General features: G+C 35.1%; 2 protein-coding genes across 3 annotated transcripts; one reads left to right on the forward strand and one right to left on the reverse strand.

Moving 5' to 3' along the window:
* Positions 1-14,887: 14,887 nt before the first annotated feature.
* LOC116011772 (expansin-A6-like) lies at positions 14,888-16,580 on the forward strand. Its single transcript, XM_031251173.1, has 2 exons — positions 14,888-15,492; positions 15,969-16,580. Exons 1-2 carry the CDS (start codon positions 15,029-15,031, stop codon positions 16,276-16,278), a joined length of 774 nt encoding a protein of 257 aa, XP_031107033.1. The 5' UTR covers positions 14,888-15,028; the 3' UTR covers positions 16,279-16,580.
* Positions 16,581-17,199: 619 nt separating this feature from the next.
* LOC116013295 (protein INVOLVED IN DE NOVO 2) lies at positions 17,200-21,998 on the reverse strand. Of its 2 annotated transcripts, none has more exons than XM_031252967.1 (7): positions 21,826-21,998; positions 20,377-21,284; positions 20,096-20,277; positions 19,110-19,199; positions 18,711-19,001; positions 17,978-18,187; positions 17,200-17,683 (listed from the first exon to the last, which is right to left on the reverse strand). In XM_031252967.1, the coding sequence occupies exons 2-7, from the start codon at positions 21,278-21,280 to the stop codon at positions 17,450-17,452; spliced, it is 1,911 nt and encodes a 636-aa protein (XP_031108827.1). In that variant the 5' UTR covers positions 21,281-21,284; positions 21,826-21,998; the 3' UTR covers positions 17,200-17,449. The 2 variants fall into 2 exon arrangements, with proteins under 2 accessions (XP_031108827.1, XP_031108828.1); XM_031252968.1 differs by having other exon boundaries at positions 21,782-21,998.
* Between the last annotated feature and the right edge of the window lie 4,386 nt (positions 21,999-26,384).

Here is a 26,384-nt window from a genome sequence, read left to right on the forward strand (position 1 = left end):
AATACACTACTAATCATACTCGCTTGTTCCTAGGTTATTAATTAAGGTAATAAATGAAATTTTTGTCAATATGGACAGCTTAATTGGTCAGCGTGATAAAGTTTATAAATAAATATCAGATATTGAATCTCACCAATAATAATGTGAGAATAACCTCTCAAACTTTTGACAAACTACTCGTGCTCAAACGAACAGAGTTCACAAACAAACATGTTCGTGAACATGAATTATTTTATTGATCATGAACATCCATAAATTAAACATGTTCGTGAACGTGATTGTATGTTCGCGAACATGTTTGTGAACGTGTCCATAAATTAAACATGTTCATGAACGCGATTGTAAGTTCGCGAACATTAACAAACACTAATGAACGCTTAACAAACGATCAAGAACACAAACACTTCACAATCCTTAACAAACAAACATGAATAACCTCCGTTCGTTTATGATAGGTTCGTTAACAGTCCTATTAAAAACCAACAAAAAACCTTAACTATTGAGGATGCTCTTAATGCTCATCAAGAATGCATGTCAACAAAACCAACAAAAAACCTTAACTATTGTGGGTGCTCTTAATACTCATCAAGGGTGCATGTCAATATACTGGATTGGATATGACAATATCGTTAAATTGGTCAGGCCAAAAGTCTAATATTTCATTAATTATTATAATTTTTTATTAACAATAATTAAAATGCTTTAAAAAATTTCAGTCTGGAAAGCATAACTTATATTATATACTCATAATTTATTTATAATATCTTAACATTCATATATTTAATGTATGTTGATCTTCTTACCAGTCTAAAATCTAAATAAATAATTTATAATGTCTTAATGTGTGGACCAAACAGTGGGCACATGAGCAAGAATTGACTAGACATTTCAAATAATATTAAACTATAAATAAATAAACGTACTACTGATATGTCTTACAATAAAGTAGTCTTTTTTTGTTTGACTATAAAAATCCATAATTATTATATAAAATGTGCACAGATTAAAATCTATATATCGATGACACTAAAAAAGTTATGTGTTATGGGCTCAATCGAAATGGTACTAACAAGAATCAAACTTATACTCCGTAATATTTTGGTACGAAGATTATACGTACTCTACTTACTTGAGTACATCTTATGGGGTTTTTTTTTTTTTTTTTTTTTTTGTGATAAGAGAAATTCACTACTACTACCTGAAAGTGTATACTTGGTAAAGCTCTCAAATTATACAAGAAAGATAAATCACTTTAGAAAAATTATGTACAATACATTTGATTAAGAAAGTATTGATAAAAATCAACTTATAATCTTCTGATGCGAAAATTATGCTATATCCATTGAATGATTCCTTTTAGGTACACTAAGTAATATTGTTGCTCCATATGTCGATGTAAATTCCAAAGACGTGACACCACCATTGACTAGTTAATCACATGGTAATTTTCTTTGAAATATATGTTAGGAGATAAAGTTTAATTTATTGTGGCGTGTGAAGGTTGTAGTTAACTGATGAAATGACTACAACCTAAGATTATGGTATGATTCATGGCCATGATTCAATAATGTTAGTTGTTGGATTAATAATCCAAATCGACGATACATCCATGATTGTCCAATGAAAGATAGATAGATACCCATTCTCTCATTTTCAGTCTTTTCAACATATTTATCAATTGCATATAGTGCGAGTTGTTGTCTTGCGTAAGTGTCCAAAGATTTGACTAATTCACTTACAAAATGCGGATTCTTTGACTTAAGTTTTCACACTTCGATTTGATAGAATTGTGGAATTTATGTACAAAGGTGATGGGTTTGACGGCCATGCATGTTTAAGAAGTTCAGTAAGCATTCATCACAACATGTTAGGAAAGAGTAAAGAATTGAATTTAATTCAATTTTTTTTTTTTATGTACAAATGTAATTGTCTAGTTCAGTTAACTATATATAACTGAAATTATTTTTAATTCAATTTTTTTTTATAATGTTAAGTTTAGTATTAGTATATAAAATTTATATATCTAGAAATTAGAGTAAAAATATTATTAAACATAAACAAATTAAATTTAAAAATAATTTACAAAATAATTACTGTTGCAAAAATCGGTCCCCTAGGCGCTAGGCGTCTCTAGATTGAGGCAAATTGATCTCTAGGTGGTCGCCTAGCGCCTAACTCGGCCGAGCTAACTCTCCCAACTCGGCAGAGTTAGCCGAGTTAACTCGAACGAGTCGGCCTTGTTAATTTTTTTTTATATTATATTTATATATATATTTAAATTTATTTATTTATATAAATAAGAGAAGTAAGACATGCATATTTAATATATATAATATAATATATGATATACAACCATACACATGCCTATTTTTTTGTTTTTATAGGTTACGTTGTCGCCTAGGTGCTAGGCGGCTAGTCTAGTGTTCGATTAACGCCTAGCGCCTATTGCAACCATGTAAAATATTAAAGAAAATAAAATGTTACGGAGTATATGTTAAATTAGATTAGTAAATTAAAGTCTCTATTGTCTAACAAGAAAGATGATGCTAACTTAGCATGTATGATATGAAATAGGATGGTTGGTGGTTGGGGTAAAAAACAAAAAGCAAATGCAAGTAGGGAGAAGGACCAGGATTGTGGGTAGCAAATCAAGGCCCAATGGGTCCATATCAACTATTTGATCTGTGACATAATCTGGCCTGTTAAGGGACCACTTTTGTCGTTCACTACTGTAGTCCGACATAGATTCTATCACTACCTAAAGGAAAATACTACTTTTAATTTTAAATTTTACTTCTAATTCTTACTCCTCCTTATAAAATTTTAATGTTAACACTTTTTGAGACTCACAGATTCAATTTTTGGCATATCATCGAGTAAAAATGAAAGAGTATAATTAGGAAATATATGTAGTAGAACTCTTACCTAAATACTTACCCGACAGTTGGTTTAAAAAAAAAAAAAAAAGAAAATAAGAACAAAATTATTGAAAGACCTTGTGGTCTAATGGCACTTGTTTGCACCCCTACATGGGAAAGGGTGGTTTCGAGTCTGAATGGAGGTAATATTGACTTTTTGTTTTTCATTCCGTTGAAAAAGTAGCTATGAACATATATTACATTATAACAGAGTCAATAGTACTCAAAAAAATGAGTATGAGAGTGTTATGCCGTGGACCCAGGTACAACTTGCAAGGTGGACCTGGGTTTACATTCACATACACTATACTCTACATTCACAATTTGTAAACTCCACATTCACACATTACAGGATTATATGTTTAGTAACTATATTACCACTGTTATGCATTCACACATTCAAAACTCTATATTCACAGGTTCTATACTCCATATTCACAACTTGAAAACTCCACATTCACACATTATAGGGCTACAAGTTGTTAGAACTTCTTAACTCTATTACAGATTCACACATACATAACTCTACATTCACGATTTCTATACTCCATATTCACAATTTGAAATCTCCACATTCACACATTTCTGAGCAACTCTACATTCACACAATCATAAATCTACATTCACAATTTCTATACTTTACATTCACACTTTGAAACCTCTACATTTACACATTTTTGGACAACTCTATATTCAGCAATATGTTTACTAATTTTTTTTTTTTTAAAAAAAAAAAGAAACAAAAACGACGTAGTTTTGGACCCAGGTCCACAGCATAATTTTCATGAAATTTAGGATATAATTTGGCGACCCAAATAAACTTGGGTTATTTAAAAAAAATGTGTCTATATATATATATATAGGCCCAACTGTGGAATAAGCCCATTTCAGTGATGCCATGTTGGGTACACTACGGGACTACGTTGTGCTCTTGCTAAGCAACAAAATAAATTCCGAGGTTGCCGTATGAGCCAACACCACCTACGAGTTTGGTGTCTCCACCGCGTCTCACGGTGGCGCTTCTAGGGGGCAACTCAAACATAAATATTGGGTTACAATTCTAAATATTGTCATAGCTAGTAGCTAGCAATTTGTCAACATAACGATATTACGAAATATTATACTTCACATATTAGGTAATGTTAGCAAGAATTGAACTTTCGATCACATTCTCTTTCGGGGCTATCTGCTCCATTCCTTGAACTAACACCATATATGATCTGCCTGGAAAGATATGTTAATTCACATGTGTCTCAAGTAAGACGATTTTGTCTTATTCTTAATTAAATATCTAGGCTTTATATATTGTATTGTATTGGATTGATCGAACACCCCATGCAACATAATAAAATTGAATTCAGGCCTTTTGCACCTGAACACATGCACATACGTCTAGATACCATACCCTCAGCATATATAAGTTATGATTTAGTGTTATAATAATAATATTATTATAATGTTAAACCAAGTAGTTACTAATTAATTTGTTAATTAGAATTAGTCAATTAGTTAATGCATCATGCATGGCAGTATGTGGGTAATCAATGTGTGGCCATAATTGTAGCTTTACATGGACCACTTCATGAGCTAAAGTCTAGCTTTGTTTGTTGTGCATTTTGCACTATAAATAGGTGCATTACTTCATTTCATAAATCATCAATTGAAAATCATCTTTCTTATCTATTTCTTTCTCTCCCAATTATATATTTATATATTATTATATAGATATATTATAGATATATTATATTTAATATATCTAACATTTGGTATCAGAGCCAGTCAACCTTCCAACCCCGTGATATTGTCCGTAGTGAAATATGGCCACAAATTTCAATATTGTATGGTCGGGTCCCAAATTAGACGGGAAACTCGATTACAATTATTGGCAAATTATGATGACCACTCATTTGAAAGCCCAAAATCTTTGGAGCTTTATTGATCCCGGTCTACAAGAAGGAGCTGATGCAGCCGCTATACGGCGCGATCAATTGGCCTTGGGGCAGATTCACCAAGGTGTTGATTACTCAATTTTTGGGCAATTAGCTGGGGCTCAAACAGCAAAGCAAGCTTGGGACATCCTAATGGTGTCAAACAAAGGAGTTGATCGGGCACAAAAGTCGAAGTTGCAGTCGTTGAGAAGGTTGTACGATCGATGTGAGATGACCTCTACAGAAACAGTAGATGCATATTTCACTCGTCTTATTAATCAGGTAAATAAGATGAGGTTATATGGAGATACGATTGAAGATAGTGCAGTGGTTGAAAAAGTTCTTCGAACTATGCCGATGAAGTATGACCATGTGGTGGCTTCAATTACAGAGTCACACAAAACCGAGCTCTTATCAGTTGCAGAGCTGAAAGGTATGATAGAAAGTCATATTGACAGGATTGAGTCAAAGTCGGAACCACTTGCAGAAGAAGCTTTGAAGAGCCAAGTCACTCTTAATATGACTGGGCCTAATCAAAGCGGTGGAGGATCTGGTAGAGGTCGTGGAAGAGGAAGAGGAGGATTTAGAGGAAGAGGACATGGTAACTCCAACACAGGAGGAGGACGAGGTAACTCCAACCAAGGAAGAGGTGGAGGTAATGCCAAACAAGGCAAATTTCCATTTCATTGCTATAATTGTGGCAAGTATGGGCACAAGATTGCAGATTGCTGGTACAATGAGGACAATCGTGGAAATCAAGCAAATATTGCTGAAAAGTCCGGTGAGAGTTCTGAAACCTTACTTTTGGCCAGTAATAGTTTTTCTGCTGATGAAAACATATGGTTCTTGGATACTGGGTGTAGTAACCATATGTGTGGGAAGAAAGAATTGTTTTCCGAACTAGATGAATCAGTCCGGTCTGAAGTGACATTTGGCAACAAGTCAAAAGTGCCAATTTTGGGAAAAGGTAAAATCTCTATTCAGTTGAAAGATGGTACTCATAATTTTATATCCGATGTTTTCTATGTTCCTGAACTGCACCAAAATTTGTTGAGTATGGGGCAGTTGTCAGAAAAAGGATATAAGATAAATATTACTCAGGGGTGTTGTACCATTGTAGATGCTAAGGGAGTTTTGATTGCAAAGGTAAATATGTCCCAAAATCGACTATTTCCTTTGAAAATCAATCATACACTTCTTGCTTGCTTCAATTCTGAAATATGTGATGATAATTGGTTATGGCATATGCGATTTGGACATTTCCATTTCTCTGGATTAAATTATCTAGCGAAAAAGGAGCTTGTTTCTGATTTACCTGTTGTAAATGTCCCTAATCGTATTTGTGAGATTTGTTTGATTGGGAAGAAGCATAGAGATCCCTTCCTCGTGGGCAAGTCAAGGAGAGCCACAAAACAGTTGGAGATTATCCACTCAGACCTGTGTTCGTTGGAGGTTCCCTCACATGGAGGTTGTAAGTACTTTGTTACTTTCATTGATGATTTTAGTAGGAAAACATAGGTTTACTTTCTGAAGCAAAAGTCTGATGCATGTGATGTTTTCAAACAATTTAAGACTTTTGTTGAAAAGCAAAGTGGTTATGATATCAAAATCTTGAAAACTGATAGAGGTACAGAATATATTGCTTGTGATGATTTTCTGAAGGAGAAAGGTATTCAGCACCAGATGACAGCTAGATACACTCCACAACAAAATGGAGTGGCTGAGAGGAAGAATAGATCAATCATGGATATGGTGAGGTGCATGCTGAAATCTAAAAATCTGCCTAAGCCTTTTTGGGCAGAGGCTGTTGCTTGTGCTGTCTATGTATTGAACAGGTGTCCAACTAAAAGTGTTCGTGATAAGACACCTGAAGAAGCTTGGAGTGGAAGAAAACCCTCTATCAGAAATCTCAAGGTTTTTGGATGTTTGGCATATGCACATGTGCCAGATCAGTTGAGAAAGAAGTTGGATGATAAAGGAGAGAAGTGTATATTCATTAGTTACAGTGACGGTTCAAAGGCTTATAAACTATACAACCCTGAAACTAAAAAGGTTGTTATAAGTCGTGATGTCACTTTTGATGAATATAGTGCCTGGGATTGGTCAGCTAAAGATGAAAGGTCAGTTGTTGTTCCTGTTGTTGACGATGTTGTTGATGAGCAACCGATTCCAGATAATGTCCGGCCTCCTTCGCAACCAGAGTCGTCTGTTCGACGATCTCAACGCGAGCGCCAATTACCAGCTCGCTTGCAGGATTATGTTGTGGGTCATGATAATGACCTGTCTGATGAAGAGATTGTTCAATTTGCTCTTTTTGCAGATTGTGACCCTCTATCCTTTGAGGAGGCTGCTACAGAAACTCATTGGCTTAAGGCGATGGATGAGGAGATACGTGCCATTAAAAAGAATGGTACCTGGGAGTTAACAGAATTACCTCTTGAAAAGAAGCCAATTGGAGTAAAGTGGGTCTACAGAACCAAATACAAATCAAATGGAGAAATTGACCGTTTTAAAGCACGGTTGGTAGCAAAGGGCTACAAGCAGAAACCAGGTATTGATTATTTTGAGGTTTTTGCTCCAGTAAGTAGACTTGATACAGTTCGAATGGTTATTTCTCTTGCTGCTCAAAATGATTGGAAATTGCATCAAATGGATGTCAAGTCTGCTTTTTTGAATGGTTTTCTTGAAGAAGAGATATATGTTGAGCAACCTGCAGGATTTGTGAAGAAAGGGGAGGAATCTAAAGTTTACAGGTTGAGAAAAGCTTTATATGGCTTAAAGCAAGCGCCTAGGGCGTGGTATGGTTGCATTGACTCTTATTTTGTTGAAAGTGGTTTTATGAGATGTCTTCATGAACACACTTTGTATGTCAAATGCACTGATTCTGGTGATGTTGTTATAATCTGTCTGTATGTTGATGATTTGGTTTTTACTGGAAATAACTTGAAGCTAATCTCAGAATTCAGGGAGGCACTCATTAAGAGATTTGAAATGACTGATATGGGCCTTATGTGTTACTTTCTTGGCCTTGAGGTTGTTCAGATGGATGGTGGAATCTTTATTTCACAAAAGAAATATGCTGCTGATATTTTGAAAAAGTTCAAAATGGAGAACTCCAAACCAGTTTCAACTCCAGTAGCTGAAAAGTTAAAGGCGTCCAAAGATGCGTCTGGAAAGAGTGTGAATGTTACAGCCTATAAAAGTTTAATTGGGAGTTTGAGGTATCTGGTGGCAACAAGGCCGGATATTTCTTTTGGAGTTGGAATACTTAGCAGATTCATGGAGGAACCAAAAGAATCACATTGGGCTGCAGCAAAGCGAATTCTGAGATATGTCAAAGGTACGGGTAATGATGGAATTTTTTACTCTACTAATGAAGGTGTGGAGCTTGCTGGATACACAGACAGTGATTGGGCTGGAGATGTTGAGACCAGAAAAAGCACATCAGGATATGCCTTCTATCTTGGTTCAGCCATATTTTCTTGGTCTTCAAAGAAGCAGCAGATTGTAGCACTTTCAACCGCAGAAGCAGAATATATTGCAGCAGCAAATTGTGCTACTCAGGCAATTTGGCTAAGAAGAATTTTGGAGTTCTTACAACACAAGCAGGAAGCACCTACAACTATTTTTTGTGACAACAAGTCTGCAATTTCGTTGTCCAAGAATCCTGTCTTTCATGGTCGCAGCAAACATATTGATATCAAGTATCACAAAATCAGAGAGTTGGTTGCTGAAAAGCAAATCAACATTGAGTATTGTTCGAGTGCATGTCAAGTTGCTGATATCTTTACGAAGCCGCTGAAGACGGAGACATTTTTCAAATTAAAGAAGGATATTGGGATGACCAATATATTCAACTTGGTTTAAAGGAGGCAATGTTATAATAATATTATTATTATAATGTTAAACCAAGTAGTTACTAATTAATTTGTTAATTAGAATTAGTCAATTAGTTAATGCATCATGCATGGCAGTATGTGGGTAATCAATGTGTGGCCATAATTGTAGCTTTACATGGACCACTTCATGAGCTAAAGTCTAGCTTTGTTTGTTGTGCATTTTGCACTATAAATAGGTGCATTACTTCATTTCATAAATCATCAATTGAAAATCATCTTTCTTATCTATTTCTTTCTCTCCCAATTATATATTTATATATTATTATATAGATATATTATAGATATATTATATTTAATATATCTAACATTTAGATCATTTTGCATTCATAGGGGAACGTATTTTAACTGCCCAATATAATTTATAATTACATTGAACAAATTTGAAAATTACTGAAACGGTCTTCAACTTTAAATGTTCATACATAACTTTAGATCTTCAGTTGCATAACTTTAAACATTGAGGTGCATAACTTTGAACCTTTAAGTGCATATTGTTCATCTTCTAATGCACATTGTTGTTTCTTCGGTTACATATTATTGGGTCTTCGGGTGCACATTGTTGTGCCTTCGAGTGCACATTATATTGTTATGCCTTCATGTGCATATTATTGTGTCGTCAGAAGGAGAGTTTAATCATCTCCTTCCTAAATTATAATTCCAACACTAGAAGGAGTGCGGTCCTTCCGATCTATCTAGAAGGAGAAAAATTATTCTTTAATTTCGGTGCATAAGTTTTGTTCTTTAGGTGCTTAAGTTTTATTCTTTAAGTGTATATATACAGTTGTTTTTTAAGTGCGAATTTTTTTATAAAATCCCTTCGCACCTAGGAGATTCTCCGCACCTAATCTCACCCCTATATAATATATAACTTTTAAGTTTCAAAATTGTACTATTTGACTTGCCCCTCACCAACACCCAACTTCTTCAATCACACAGCCCACAGTGATGATATGATTCCCCATTGCATGCATGCTTGCTAGCATGGTCCCCAGACCACATGATTCCAATCATGTCTGTCAGCAACCACCTTCTAGAAGGTAGTTATGTTAGTTATATTCAAAGCTAAATTAAAACACATAAATAATGAAAAAAAAAAAAAGGAAAAAAAAAAGAAAAGAAGCAAGTTCTGAACAAGCTTAAAGTGTTCAAGCAGCATATAAAACAGCATAAATTGAGGATGTTCTTGCCTGGGAATCATTCCCAGACAGACATGCATGCTTCTACGTTAATTAAGAACAAAAAGTAGTGGCCAGTGAGATATTGTACTAGATTGCACATATCCGTAAATACGATAATTGAATACAAATGTGACAATAGGCATTTGTAGGTTTTTTTTTTTTTTTTTTTTTTTTTTTTTTTAATTATGCTTTAAGTCATCTAAAATGGCACTGCAGCAACAATTTTGTAATTTTTTGAAATGATTTTATGCATATGAAATTAAACAATGTAGACACGTAAAGTCCACATTAAAAAATAGAGAGACTTTATGCACCTGTAATAAAATATTAGTGTGTATCGTACAATATAATTACAATAAGCGTCTGATCTGTAGTATAAAATATATACACTTTTAATCATTTTTGTACTAGTGTGTGTGCTAATACACACACACACACACACACACACACACACATATATATATATATAAATTTTGGTTCAAGTGCGGCCGTGCTCTCTCGTGCGGCCGTGTGGTCACACACCACTCAATGTTACGAAATACACCACTCAATTTTAAAAAACACACCACAATGTTAAGAAACACACCACAGTGCATATTTGTGTTGTGTGTTTCTTAACATTGAGTGGTGTGAACCGCACGGGAGAGCACGGCCGCACCTGAACCTGACATATATATATATATATATATATATATATATATATATATATATATATAATAAAAGAAAGTTAAAGGAATATATATTGCATGCAATTGCTTGCGAAGGAAACAAAGAACTTGTTGTAGTGAGGATTACGTAAAGAGGCAGCAAAATAAAGATTCGGAATATTTCAAAAAGAGATTGGAAGACATGATTTCGCGAATGGTCTCCCCCGACATGCATGCGACCACCGGTTAATTAACTACCACTAACCATCGATGCTGTTCAACTACACCATTACAATTATGTTGTTGTGTGGCATAATGGCGTAATGTTGGTATGCAAGGGTAAAATGAGATAAATAATGCAGAACATCGAATAAAGGTATTGGTGGTTCAAATTAAAGTTACATTATCATGGGCCGGGCATAAGTGTTAAGGGGCATTGGGGCAATATAAGGAAGTCATATCAAGAAAAATAGTCGAAAATATAATTGCGACATGAAATGGTTATAAATGGATTCACTTATTGAGTGGGACTAGCCTCATAGCATAAATTTGGGGGATTTACTAGGATTTATTATTGTTTTGTCAGGAAAATAACATCAACAAATTAAAGTAATTCGTTTCAGAAAATACATTAAGTTAATGATACTAGGGTCTAGGAATCTTCACTTTCCCTTCTTGGGAATAATTCAAGTACTATTGTAGTGGGAGTGGATTTGTGTTGTGAAACACAAGCTTAGAAAAGTGAATTTTTGTGTTGACTAGATAACTACGTTACCCAATATTATACATTACATTTTGGCACATATATTTTTTAGAAACCTCACAAGGGTATATATTAATCCGTTCATTAATTTTTAATTTGGAGACGTTATGAGTGTCACCAAACCTTATTTAATTTTATGTAGACAGACTTTGCTTCTTAGCTAGCTTGTTTTATTTGGTATTGACTTTGATAGGGAATATACAAATACGACTAGACATAGAACGAGACTGGTTAGAATTGAACCGATCATCATCTCCTTTCGTTGCTAACTCCATCGATCTCCCGATTAGGGTTCACGATCCAAACAAGCGATTGGTAGACTCCACTTCAACCCACAATGCACCAACTGTTCCCGATCAGACTTGACCAGGAAATCTCATTAACATGACCGGCCGCTAAGCTTTTTTCTCCACAATTAACCGGAAGATACTCCCTACACAATGCAAGATGATCAGTCATATACTCATATCACATCTCATCATCTTTTCAGTCTCATATGAACACACTTGGAGTGATAATTATGACCGCTCAACTAGCATTCAACACATGTAAGACATGTTGATATAGCTCTGCATGTTAACCACGTCTCGCCTATAAAATGGCATTAATTGTTAGGGGAAAGGACCTTTGGACTTTTTTTTTTTTTTTCTCTTTAGACACTTTCGATCACCCCACTTTTATTTACCGATCTCATAAATGACAGGAGTAACCACACTCTGGTTTCAGACCCACAATACTACAGAATTACTAACTCAATCATATAATATAGTATTTGTGACATCATACTCGATTTACCTTCTTATGAGGTTAAGAGCGAATTTATAAGGGTTTAGAATATAGTCCGACGAAGTCAAAAACTTAAAGTTATAAAAGATCAAGAAAATTCACATTTACCAATGCAACATTTGATTGCATGTTTTGAGTAGTTCAAATAAGTAATACGGAGTATTATATATCCTTGTGCACGTTGGTGAGTTAGTTATAAGGTAAGTGGAAAGTGGTTATGCCCTATGCCCTATGCCACTGTCCCCTCTTGAAAATAACAAGTCATTTATCTTCTATTCCTACCCAGTATTTATATATAACATTAAATTTATTCCTACCAATTTACCTTCTATAAACTCATCATTATTAAGTATAAGAACAAATTTTTCGCCCCTAAATTTTGTTACAATTATGTTAAAAAAGTCCATTCATCTATAATTGAGTGACAAAAATTACAATTAAATTAAATAATTAATAATAATAATGATAATAATGGCCATATAATTGATGGACGAAAGTGTGATTTTTGATACTTTAAATAAGTTGGGAATAATTTTCAAAAATAAATAAATAAATTAGTTAGGAATAAGTGTTAAATACGCCCTCTAACTATATATTCTCAAAAAAAAAAAAAACTATATACTAAAGTGTAATTAGACTCTCGGATTATTAAAAAAAAAATTCAATTAAACTCTTAAACTTGTTAAAATTGTGCAATTAACTTATTTAAATATGTTATAAAAAGGTAATCGGTCAACTTTACTTACATGGCAACTTACTTGGAATCCTATTCAGAATTTATTATTATTTTAAAAAAAAAAACTATTTTTTTTAAACTTTTCGGCGACGAAGAAGACTGTCGACTGCTGGGCTACCATGGCAGATTGTTGTGAGTATTTTTTTATTAATATAACTATTTTAATTGTTACTCCGTACAAAAATATAATTTCTAAAAATATTAATCTACGTGGCAAGCACGTGACTTAGGAGTAACATGTTATTATAGGTCAAATAGGTTAGATGTACAATTTTAACAAATTTAAATATCTAATTGGAGTTTTTTTTTTTTTTTTTAGTTCAAGCATCTAATTGCATGCACTTTGTTATATAGTTAAAGTGTCTATTTGACTCTTATCCCAATATAAGTTAAAGTTTTTTTTTTGTTGATTTATAAAATCTTCTTTTATCACTTCATAAAATTTTTATCAATTGTGAAAAGAATAAGTTATATGTATATATTATGCACCTTGTGGTCTAGTGGCACAGGGTGACTTTTTCAAATAGAAGGTCATGGATTTGGTCATATGTTTTTTTTACTGTTCTTGGTAATATTTAAACCATATACGTTTCGATTGTTAATAAAACAACATTTATGAATTTATTTTGAGTTAGTTGATTAATTGAATTGATCGGAGAATAAATAAACTATATTATAATTGAACAGTTTTACGGTCAAAATATTTACAATCCTCCTCCTTATCACTCTGATTGACGTGAAAGTGCATAATTTTCGCTTTTTTGACTTTTTCACCAGTCGGTTGTCCAAAGGCATTATCGTATCACGTCCACTTTTTTACGATAATGTTTTATCGTAATTATTTTTCCATGGGATCGAGAGCCGAATGTTTCTTTCGTACTTCCTAATACTCAGTACGTTTAATATAATACTGAGAATAGAAAATGACAGGTAACAGCTAGCGTGGCAGAGGGAAAATCGGAACGAACCTTTTGACTCGTCGGACATATCACGTACGGCGGCGCAATCGGTGGAGCGATGAATGCGGAGGATGATGATGGTGGTGGGCCGACGATCTTTATTGTTTCTTCTTTTTTTTCGTCGCAAACAAATTCAAATATGGCGGGTGAATCATATATTGTTGGCTTGTTAGACAGCTAGTCGTCGCCGTAGCACGCAATTAGTAGTGTAAATAATAGTTGTGCCCACGCTATGGGAGAGGTAAGTTAAATTTCGCACCCTCGGAAATCTATTTAATTTTTATCAATAATTTTTTACTTCTTATGTGGTCCTATTAAGCCACATGAACAATAATAGTTGTGACTTAAACAATGTCAAAATTACATGAATCTATGAGTGTAGGCCAGGACCAATTTCTCTTTAGCTTATTAGTTGGCGCAATTTGGCCTAACATGCTGATATGGTTAGAGTCCTCACAGTGTGACAAAGTAGAGAAATGATGACTTACGAGCCTAAATACAAACTGGTTTATTAGTGGTGGCCTACATGATTCTGGTGAAATTTGCACAATGTAACAAACTAGAGAAATGATGACCTATGAAATATGAACTGAGCTTAAATGCAAACCTTGATTGATTTACCGTGGATAAATATTGTTAGTTGTCACAAGCTAACCCTAAACGTAAACCTTCATTGATTTACTAGTGGTTGAGTTGTTAAGTCTAACCTCTAGCAAAGGGTCAACTATTGGTTTCATGATGATTGAGCTTATGAGCCCAAACCCTAAGCTAATACAAGACAAAAGCCCTTCAAAGAATCCTTACTATTTTTAATCAAAGTGGTGTTACACACTAAAATTAAACCTCCATATTCTTGGATTCCACATCTTGCACTTGAAGCAAAGCCATATCATATCATATCTCAAGCATATATGGTGGCCCTATCAATCTATCCTCCCTTACCTTTTTCAACCCAAATTTCACTCTCCAATCCCTTCCTTAATTAGTTTCCCACTCCAAGGACAATTAGGTCCAACCATTCTTCAACTAGGTGTTGAATTATGTCCCATTTTTCCCTGCTTTGATTAAGGAATTAAACAACCTAATACCATCAATTAAGGAGCCCATCTAATCAATCATCATTTCTCTCTTCTCCCTCCATAAATACCTCCATTGCCACACCTCCATCCTCACCTTCAACACCCAAGAATCGGAGCACCAAATTCCCCACAACAATGGCTACAATGGGTCTTCTCTCTTTCTCGCTTTTAGCCATTGTATTCGCCGTTTCCGAGGCGAGAATCCCGGGGGTTTACCAGGGCAGTAACTGGGAATCCGCCCATGCCACGTTCTACGGCGGGAGCGACGCCTCCGGGACAATGGGCGGCGCGTGCGGGTACGGGAACTTGTACAGCCAGGGCTACGGGGTGAACACGGCGGCGCTGAGCACGGCGCTGTTTAACAGCGGGCTGAGCTGCGGCGCGTGTTTTGAGATTAAGTGTGATCAGGACCGGTCTTGCTACGCCGGCCGCCCCTCCATTTTTATCACCGCCACTAACTTTTGCCCGCCCAATTACGCCTTGCCTAACGACAATGGCGGCTGGTGTAACCCTCCCCGGCCTCACTTTGACCTCGCCATGCCCATGTTCCTTAAGATAGCACAGTACCGCGCCGGCATTGTTCCCGTCACCTATCGCCGGTAAGATAATATAATGCATTTGAAGTATATATAAGTTCTTACTTGCATATGATAATACCCTTTGTATACTTGCCTATAAAAGCTAAATTTCCTCGCCCTAAAGTCAATAGGATAGTGTAAGAATAAGTTAACAACTCATTAAGTAGGAGGACTCGTGTGTGTCTGCAGCCCACAAAGAGCTCACCACATTAGATATAACGTTCAAATTGCAGATGCCCAGACTCAATATTGTGTCGTGCCCACAATCTATCATCTGTTGCCCACAAAGGCTAAATTTTCTCGCCCCTAGAGTCGATATCAACTCATTAAGTAGGAATGTCTCTACAGTCCACAAAGATCTCACCACATTAGATGTAGCTTTCAAACTACAGATGCTCAGACTTTACCACCCAAAAATCAACTGAATTACTCATGCAAGTTATTAGCTTGTATACTTGTATGTAATTGTACCTTACTAAATTTACAATATTGGATAGGGTGCCTTGTCGTAAGCCAGGAGGGATCAGATTCACGATCAATGGCCACCGTTTCTTCAACTTGGTGTTGGTGACCAACGTGGCAGGTGCTGGGGACATCGTGAAGGTGTGGATAAAAGGGTCAAAAACTAACTGGATGCCCCTTAGCCGCAACTGGGGGCAAAATTGGGAAAGCAGTGCTGTTTTGGTCGGTCAAGCACTCTCTCTCAGGGTCAAAGCCAGCGATCATCGTACCTCCACGTCATGGAACATTGCCCCCTCCAACTGGCAATTTGGTCAAACTTTTGTTGGAAAGAATTTTAGAGTGTAATATATATAATTCAAAGATTTAAAAAAAAAAAGAGCTTTTGGCCACTTTGCCATTATATATTCTTGTGTATTTTTTTATTTAATTTTGGGTAAGAGTGAAATGGAGTGGTAAAAGGAAGGGGGGAAATGGGAATAGGAGAAATTTTTGGGAAGTTTGTCTTGTGTTTGTCTCTAAACTTTTGACCCAGAGTGATCTATTCTGATCTGTAACTCTGTAAGTGCTTGGAAGTGACTGCAATAATATGCAGCCCGCAGCTGGCTTACTTTAATACCATCAAATGCATTTTTTTATTAGCATTCAAATTCTCTAAATTCCCCATTTCATAATATCTAAACTTTACTTTTAGCTGATTGAGTAGATAGAATATGATTTTCATATCAACAGATTATGTGTTGAATTTTTATGAACACCTTCTCGGTCAAGTCCAAAAAGGGATGACTGGAAAAATAGAGCATGATTCTCGTATCAACCGGTCATGAGTTTAATTCTGACCAAAACTCTCTCGATCAAGCTCTGAACAAAGGAAGCAAAGTGGATGAACCTTACTCTTATACCAGCAAGTCATGAGTTTAATTTTTACCAATACCTTTTTGGTCTAGCCTGTTGCAGTCCACTCTCCCTAGGATTTTGTTGAAAGGGATGCCTCCCACTTGGATTATACTAATCCAAATCCATCAATGCTTTGACCACAGTTGCAAATGCCCTTTTCCCCTTACAGCTCTTAGCTCCCTGAGCTTCTCATCATCTTCTTCTATGCACATTTCTGTTGAATGTTTAGAACTTTTACTGTACTGAGAAACCCACCACCTAGAGAAAATGACACTTCTGCTCAGATAAAATAAGCAGAACCCAACTAGTTGAAGCTTCACACAACACACAATGTAATTATTTGGATGAGGGTGTAAAGAGTCCTGCAGGGAATGCAATAGCAAATAGGGGAACAAGTTTAATCTAGACTTGCTTCCATGCATTACACAATCCATCATACAACAATCCATGGAAGGTGGTTAATTACACGAGTTTTCAACAACCGGACAAAGATCCGTCAGTTCTACAAAGAGTAGCAAATCTTATTTTCATCCAACAATCCATGGAAGATGGTTAATTGCACTAGACCTAGTTCTTCGGAATATTAATCATAGCCATTCAGGTGTGAGATACTCATGCTGGTTCAATACCCGTCAGTTGCTCTCTTCTTTTTCCAGAGTGTTAGCAGTACCTCAACACCCTCCTTCAGATCCGCTTTCCTGCCTTGTGCATAGTTCCACAGTTCTGAAGTGATGTACCTTCCACTCGGGTTGTATTCATTTACCTCAAACAAAGCGTCTGTGACAGCCTTGCACACTTCCTCGCCATAATTTTTCTTCAGGTCATTCAGTTTTTCATCTTCAGCATCTATTACATACTGAAAAAGACATACCATATCCCAATAAATCCGAGGAAAAAAAAACTAGAGAAAATATATCTAAGTAGAAAAGACTTTCTTTATATTCTTTTATATAACACTACTCATATAGCATACCTTTCTTAATTAAACTCCCTCCGGAGATCATTCATTGGCCAACAGTTAAATAAACCAACACACACTACACTAGAACTCCATATGTTTCTAAACTCTTTATCATCACTAAAAAATGAATTCAGTACAATGACATTACATATATAAGCAATTATAATTAAAAGTACACAGGATGCATACCTTGGGTTTACCATCAACAGTTACCACTTTGATAGGATGCCATCCTGGATCTCTAAGGTACTCTTCCCACAATGAACACAGTTCAGAAGCCCTATCATCGGCATCCATCTCACCATACTTCTTACTCATTGCTTCTTGGAATGGTTTGCTGTCAAGCTCTCCCATCCGCTTCACACCAATAGGACCGCTTCTTGGTAATTCTTTCAAGCCCTACAAAGCAATTAAGCAGATCCTTGTCCAACGCTTACAAAAAATGCATAATCCAAAACTTCTAGTGCCCAAAGTTAAAGGAAACCCCCATTTTTTTCACAAAAAATTAGTTCTGATACTCATTACTTAAAGCATTTGTTTATCCTTGAAGTAATATTGTTAGACCCAAGGGAGACCATTGCATGCACTACCTTACCATAACACTATAAAGAGTTGATGCCCAGATGCTTTACAAGTTTCAAATTATCAAATATAAAGAGTTCAAAGCCAAAATAAGTAAAGTTGGCGACTCAATTCCCAGGCGGCATTAGAATGTAACAGGTGAGACATTTAATGCTATGTAAATACTTTATAACAAGAGGCTCAGTATGATGCACTCAACTTTGATCAGTTTCACTTGGGAGCAATAACATTAGCCACCTATCTTAAGATAGTTTTGAGACATGACCACAGAAACAGTTTGCAGACTTGATAAATAACTAAAGTAGAAAGTTAAGTAAAATATAATATTGCAAGCACTTACATTAACCAATTCTTTGCGAGCATCCTGTAACTCATCATTACTCTTTCGTTCCTTAACAATTAGTGTTTGGTTTAGTGCTTCTAAATCTTCAAGCTCTCCTTCCTTTTCTCTTAGATTCTTGAGCAGTCCATCCACTTTATTAAGAATTTCTTGATTATCTTCATCTCCTGCCATATGCTTCATCACATTTAAAGCCCCTCTCAGTTGTTCAATTTCCAGTTCTGCTGCTTGTTTTGCATCTAGTTGTTTCTCCAGCCTAATTATTTTTGAGTGAAGTTCTTCCTTATGCCTCTGAAATCAGTAAAATGAAACCCACGTGATCTGTAATATGTTCTGCAAACTTGGTAATCTTAATACTACCATTTAATATTAAAATGAACATTAAAAATGACAACAAACCTTCTGGTCTTCTGCTAATTTCATCATTTTTTCATCAGCCTTTCTCTGTTCTTCAGCCGCAGCAGAAAGTGAACTGTTTCTTACAGCGTTCTGGAAGACAAGAAATTACATCAACTATCTTTTGAAGTAAAATAATTATTGGCATGTAATTGCAAAACCTAGAACTGATGCAGCCAAGGCATCATTGCAACAATATCCTTTTGCTTGATTTTTCCATTCTGATTACAAACAATGAGGGTGGGGTAGAGGCAATGACATTGATCCTGACTATTCTGCCTAGGGAAAGGCGTGTGTTATCATTGCAATGGCACCTAGTTCTAGATTGGTTTTTTCCATTTAAGCCACGTGTAAACTTAAGAGCAACAGCAGCCAGAATGACAGAAAAACTAATTTCAGACTTAAGTATCCTTTAAGCTTACAAGTGATTCAAAAATCTATGACTTGTATATCTTTTCTTCTTTTTTTAATAATATGTCATTCATGTGCGTTACATTGGGTACAATAATTGTCAATTCCAAGATAGTTAACTCCCTACAATCAAGTTATCAATTACTAGGAAATATAATATTGGTTGATTTGGTTCATTCCCTAGCATATTTTTAAGTGTGTGTGTGTGTGTGTGTGTGTGTGTGTGCGAATCAATGGATAAATTGTTTGCACTAACAATTTGGCATGTGTGCATGCGCAAGGAAAAAAAAACAACAACAACAACAATAACAAAAAGCCATTCACAAAATGAAACCCACCAAAAAAAATAAAAGGCACAAGAGAAGTATCTCTATTTGATGTTAACCTAAATACCACATATTGACACTGCAAACTGATACTTAGATAGGGTCATAATAGCAGTTTTTCTGCTGATTAGGTTGAAACTCCATTATAAAGGTCACTCATAGTTGAATTAAAAATAATAATAATCTGAGGAAACTGTACTGTAACATTATTGCTGACATCAGAATAGAAAAACTCAAGTAGAATAGTGGTACCTCTTCAAGCTCTTCAGAGAGTTTCTTCCTTTCACTTTCATTTCGGGCCTCACGTTTCTCCAACTCTTGACCCCGGACCTCAAGCTGTTGCTTCTGATTTTCCAGTTGCGACTTAAGCTTCTCATGATCATTAAATATCCTCTGCAAATGATCACGTGCATTTGACTGGATCTTTTTTATCTCTATTCATGTACAACAGAAAGGGAAAAACAAATTTAATCAATATGCTATTTAATACAGTATCATTAAAACAGTTATGACTGTCTGCATAAAATTCCCACCTTCATTATAGGATTGAAGAAGTTTATCCTTTTCCGCAATCAATATGCTCAAAGACGCAGATGTCTCCTCACATTTGTTCTCCATCTCAATCAAGTGCAGATTTTTCTCTTCAATAACATTTGTCAAATTGGACACAAGCTTACTTGCCTTCCGAGCTTCTTCCTCCATTAAATCAGAAATGGTTCGAAGGTCTCCAATTTTCCGTAGATTTTCACCAATTATGTTATTTGCATGATAGTCATCTGCCCGAGCCACCCATGCATAAAGATCAGGCTTTTTCCCATTACTGGCTTTCCAGTCCTTCTTGCCATGTTGCTCACCCTTATAAGCGTTCTCAAACGACATAGCATTGCTGAACCCAGCCCAATCTTTGTTAAACTCAACAAGTGCAGTTCCTGAATGACCTTGGTAGTTCCATAGGGGGCGCACTCTTGTTGGATTGAAACCTCTCCTTATGTATTGATCCCTCAACTTAGAACCACTCTCCCCCACATAACGTCCTTCCTTAAGTTGAGTTGGAAGGTTCACAACAATTCCAATCCATGGCCAAACAAACATCTCATCATGGTCACAATCTGCTAAAGGATCTGCTTCAACCTCAGCCTTTGATGGGCCAGCAGCTGCAGTGTCATCTTGCAAGTACTTTGCCAATGCAAGATGATTTGCCTTGTCCTTTGCAGTTCGCTTATTCGAGTTACAAGTGCCCACTCCACTTGCATGTTGCAAGAGCTCATTGTACATGAAATCCCGCTTCCTTTTCTTTGGACAATACGGGCAAGTGTAGGCTTCATCGGATACCTTAACAGAGAGGTTCCCACTTTTCAATTTTTTGTAGGACTTCTCTTCATATTCCTCTATCTCAGAATCACTTATATCAGTGTCATCCCCAGAACTGGTGTCCATTGAACTGCCATAAATACAATTTTATAAGAAAATCAAACTAGCAGGCAAGAAATTATAGTATTAGAGGTAGATAACCATACCCTCCATTAAAATGCCAAGAAATTTTAAATTACAATTACAATGTACCAAAAAATAAGAATCAATGCAGAAAACAGAGTGAGAAGAGGTTAATAGCATTGCATGGTAGATTAAAAAATTCTGATGTCAAGATTTCACTCCCCAAGTCGACAGAGCAACATAATGTACACCCTGACAGTGTAACTTAGCTTGAATATCCAAAAAACAACAAAATACCCACTGACTATACAATATGAGGTGATAACCTTTTCAGAAGCTCCTAACTTCCTAAGCAATTAAGCAATTAAGCAAACAGATCCCGGAAAATGAACAAAAACGAACAGACCTATGAACGTGATATAATTAAGGAATGTTCCAGCAAAGATCTTATAATAAAGTGCGGTGAAGAATTTAAAAAGCGCATGCGAAGAACATTTCAGGTACCTACAGAAACGCACTAAACAAAACGAGATGGAGGGAGAAATTACACTAATCGGATCAAAGATTTCTCATAAAATTGAACCCGCAGTCCCGCACCGGATAGCGTGGATCTGCAAGAAGCAGATTTTCCTGGGGATAATTAAGAGAGAGAGAGAGGAGAATAGGGTTTTTGAGCACTTTTTTGACTGAAAGCCTTGAAAGGAGAGTGAATGAGAGAGTGACTTTCGAGGTACAGAGAAAAATATGTATACGGAGATATATATGTGTAGAAATACAGCATGTATACACTATCCAGATTGACAATCTTACAGACATATTCACACTCGCAACTGAAGCGCGTGACCGTACCCAAATCAGGGCATCATCGTCTCATATGCGTGACGCAACTGCATATGGAGTATAACTTTTTTTGAGATACAGAGTAAAAAATTATTTACTACATAATGCACATGGTAGGTGATGTGGTAAATACAGTATGCTACACAAATATATATGTAGTTCATGATGTCAAACCGTAGGTCGGTCTTTCAATAGTATCTTTATTGGTTTAAGTTTCTAAGCTTGAATTTTCAAAAAAAAAAAAAAAAAGTCTCTAAGCTCAGGTGATGACATAATGTCAGGGTAGAACTCAGCATAGGGTTCGAGAATAGGGTGGGGTCTTGTCCTTAAGGTTCAGATAAGAAAAGAGGATCTGACAAAAGTACGAAATTTTGATTGTTCAATGAATCAGATCGGTTCTATTAAGAAATCTGTAAAGCTTCTGCATAATTTCCTTCGATTGAGCCGACAGCCGTTACGATCATTATTCAATTCAAAGAATCTCCGTTCCAGAACCGTACATGAGATGAAAATCTCATACGGTTCCTCCGTTCCTGATCTTAGTAAGGTTAAATATAAGTTTTTTCCAAAAGTCATTCTCTCTGCATTTATCGTACTATTTATAAGAGAGTTTGGAGAACACATACCTGAAGCTTAGTATGTGCGACATGTGCAGGGGACAAATCGAATGCCTCGCTGATTCCTCCACGTGCACAAAGGTTCATGACGCCATTGCTTTTACTACCGTCGGGTTAGGTTAAAGGGATTGTTATCTAACTCTCGAAGTTAGGGAGGTCGGGTTTTCCACATCGCCCCACCCTAAGATGATAGGGAAGAATCCGGATCTCGGGAAATAGGTCGTCCACAAACCAAGTCCTTGTCGGTGCTTTACGGTAGGTCGGGCCGAGTTGTCCCAGGTCTGTTGATGGTCGAGAATAATTTCTCTCGGCGACCCGTCCATATACCAATCATGTATACTGTATGATTAAGTTCAAGTTTACGGTATATTCCTCGTCAGTATGTCTTAATCACGATATAATTTGTGAACTTTGTGAGGTGTAATTTATTCAATTGTACACTTTCAAATGGTTATTAGAATTTACATTGTCACCCAAAAAAAAATAGCATTTCCCCGTCTTATCTAAAAACATAATAAGTCTCAATGAAGGTTATATCCTTGATTTATGTCCCTCTTTTTGTATGCTAATAAATGTATACATTTTGCTTTAAATGTTGTACACTTCAATATTATTAGACAAAAATGTCCCTACTACATTCTTGTTATACAAAACTACCCTTACACCGTTATAACACCGTTAATTTTAACTCCATCATTATTATCATACACTTATATCTATCATATCTTTTTCCTATTATTTAATTATCATTTTATTAAAATCATTATATAATTAATTTAATGGTTGATTATATTTTAATTAAAATTATAATAATGATAAATCATATATGTGTGTATAAAATACATATATTATTTGTGTATATATAATTCGAATTATAAATTTTAATTATTTGTATTTATTAATGTTTTAATATTGGGCATTAGTTTTCGCGCATCGCGCGTACAAAATACTAGTATATTTTATATGTCTAATTCAATTAATTAAATTTTTATAATTTTAATATTTGTATATAAAATTTATATATTTAAAAATTACTCCTCATATATTATTTTACATGTCCTATTTACTATTCATTGATCAAACCAGCTATTTCTTACTTATTTATTTTAATAATTTGTAATTATTTTTAAATTTAATTTTTTGTGTTTAATAAAACTTTTAACATGCTTTCTAAATACATAAAAATTATATATTAATATTATAAAAAATGAAATTAAAATAATTTCAATCAAGTCTCGTTAACTGAATCAGAGACATAAAGCTAGACAAAAGGAATATCTTAAAAGGAATATTAAACATAAAATATATATATGCTCTCAAAAAAAAAACATAATATATATAGATATATATATATATCTAAAATAATAAGAGAATATATATATATACACAAAAAAAAAAAAAAACAAACAAACAAACAAACAAAAAGGCAAAGAATAAAAACTTAATTTTATCAATGTTGAAAATTTCCAAGTAACTGTGAGCCCGTGAACATCAAGTACTGTTCTCCAGCTTATAATAATGATGACATGATATATTGCCAGTTTTTCCCCCCATATTTTCTAATTTTTACTTGATATATTTGGGAAGAAAAGTATACAAGTAAAAACATTACTAAATCTGCAAGGAGTCATTGAAGTCAGTAAAGTCACTATTCCAAGATTCTACTGTCCTTCCTAATTTCATTTGATATTTTGCGCCTTTTACAGTTACTTTTCGTCAGATCAATATTTACTGACTAATTTTCCTAAATTAGTAATTATTAATTATTATTTGATTAAATTTTAAACTTTAAATAACATTTTTAAGTTTAACTATAACAATTTTTTAAATAACATTTTGAAGTTTAAATATCTAATATAATCATTTTAAAAATATTTTAGAATTGAAAATTTCTAAAAATAAATTCATTATTGAATTTGGAAAATTTTAAAAATACAAATACAATATACAGGAGAAAAGAAACAAACAAACAAAAATTCAGTTAATATCGTCGATGCCGAAACCGTGTGTGGAATCTATATACAAGGTAAATTTCCGATCTTATCTAAATTCTCATTTTTTACCATGTAATTAGGTACAAAACAGACAATATAATTTATCTATATTCTCATTCCTAACCATGCAATTAGAATTTGGAAATGGGAATTAAGAGAAATTAACTTATTTATTATGTATACTTGTGTTAAGCGGACGATATAAAGATTTAGATAATATTCTTAAAAGTCTTCATTAATTGATTAACAGCTTTTTGTTAAAATATCCGCATCATGAATATTTGAATGTGCCGCAAGGACATTGGTTTAGTATATGAAAAGCCCGCTTAATACTTGTTTTCGACGAGGTTCAAAATATTGGGTTTTGAGTTTTAGATGAGTTCATTGTGCATACATACACACACACACACACACATATATATATATATATATATATATATATATATATATATATATATATATATATATAGTTTGTCAGAAACCATCAAGATAACTGGATATTGGGCTTCATTTCTAATATGGGGCGTACAAACAGCTTCATGACTGAGTTATGGGGTGTTAGAGAGGAACTCTGCGTTGCTAAAATCCATGGCTTTGAAAGGGTCATTGTCGAAGCAGACTCTGAGGCGATGATCCGGGCACTGGAAAGCGATTCAGCCTCGTCTCTACATGACAATACCTTAGTCAAAGAGTGCAAACGTATCATGGAGTCCTTTCAAACTATCAAGGTGATCCATGTTTACCGAGAAAGAAACCAATGTGCAGATTTTCTCGCGAATCAAGGGCAAATTTCGGCTTGGGGTACTACCATTTTCGATCGACCGCCCGACGACTTGAGAGACCTTCTCAGCCGCGATTCTCAAAACGTTGCTTCCTGTAGAAGACGCTAGCCCCGGGGCCTTTGGGCCCTTCCATCTCACTAAAAAAAAATAAATATATAGTTTAGTGTTGAGTCTTGAAACTATATTAGTTTGATTTACTTCCTCATGGGCCGGTAGGCTGGTTAATTAAGTGTCAAAGTTATATTAACTCCATTTATTTTCTCATAGGCCTATAAGTTCATAGGATCCAAAATATAATACAACAAAGTCGGAAATTCCAAATAATAATAATAATTGAATGAGAGGTAGCGGGACTGCGGGAGTACTATTTAATTTTTTTCAAGTACCATTAACTCTGTTGCAATGTACTCCGTAGTATTTAATCCTGTTACAAACACACACTCCACATTGGGGTTAGAATTTGAGATCTCTCATTTGAGAAGTCACAGCTATGCCGCTCAACCGTAAGACCTTTGTCATTTAATTATTATTATTTTTTGGGTAAATTTACAGGGTCTTTATCCGTCCGTTTAACGGTCCGAGTCCACTTATGTTCGCTCCGAGAGGCACAGGAGTTAGCTCAGGGAGAATCGTCATTTGTGGGAATCGAACCCAAGTTCTCTCGGAATTTAATTATTGTTAATGAAATTGCATTTTATTATCAATAAGGCATTGGATTCATTGGTTTGTGCGTTCTTGTTTTTTGCACAACTGTTGGAGCTATTGTAAGTTGTGTACACGAAAAAAGTTGGTCTTGGAATTGTGGCCAGTCAACCATGCTGCTAAATATGAGTTTTTTTTTTTTTGGGCGCGGGGGGGGGGGGGGGGGGGCAAA

The sequence above is a fragment of the Ipomoea triloba genome, chromosome 3, assembly GCF_003576645.1.
Source record: "Ipomoea triloba cultivar NCNSP0323 chromosome 3, ASM357664v1".
Taxonomy (NCBI): domain Eukaryota; kingdom Viridiplantae; phylum Streptophyta; class Magnoliopsida; order Solanales; family Convolvulaceae; genus Ipomoea; species Ipomoea triloba.

What these genes read in the sequence shown, in the direction of transcription:
- LOC116013295 (XM_031252967.1), bottom strand. Translation starts at nt 21,280, where the DNA reads ATGGACACCAGTTCTGGGGATGACACTGATATAAGTGATTCTGAGATA. An exon ending in TCTCTGAAGAGCTTGAAGAG is followed by an intron (nt 19,200 to 20,095) that starts GTACCACTATTC and finishes CTTGTCTTCCAG; the next exon opens with AACGCTGTAAGAAACAGTTC. An exon ending in CTGTTGATGGTAAACCCAAG is followed by an intron (nt 17,684 to 17,977) that starts GTATGCATCCTG and finishes TGTCTTTTTCAG; the next exon opens with TATGTAATAGATGCTGAAGA.
- LOC116011772 (XM_031251173.1), top strand. Translation starts at nt 15,029, where the DNA reads ATGGCTACAATGGGTCTTCTCTCTTTCTCGCTTTTAGCCATTGTATTC. An exon ending in GTTCCCGTCACCTATCGCCG is followed by an intron (nt 15,493 to 15,968) that starts GTAAGATAATAT and finishes AATATTGGATAG; the next exon opens with GGTGCCTTGTCGTAAGCCAG.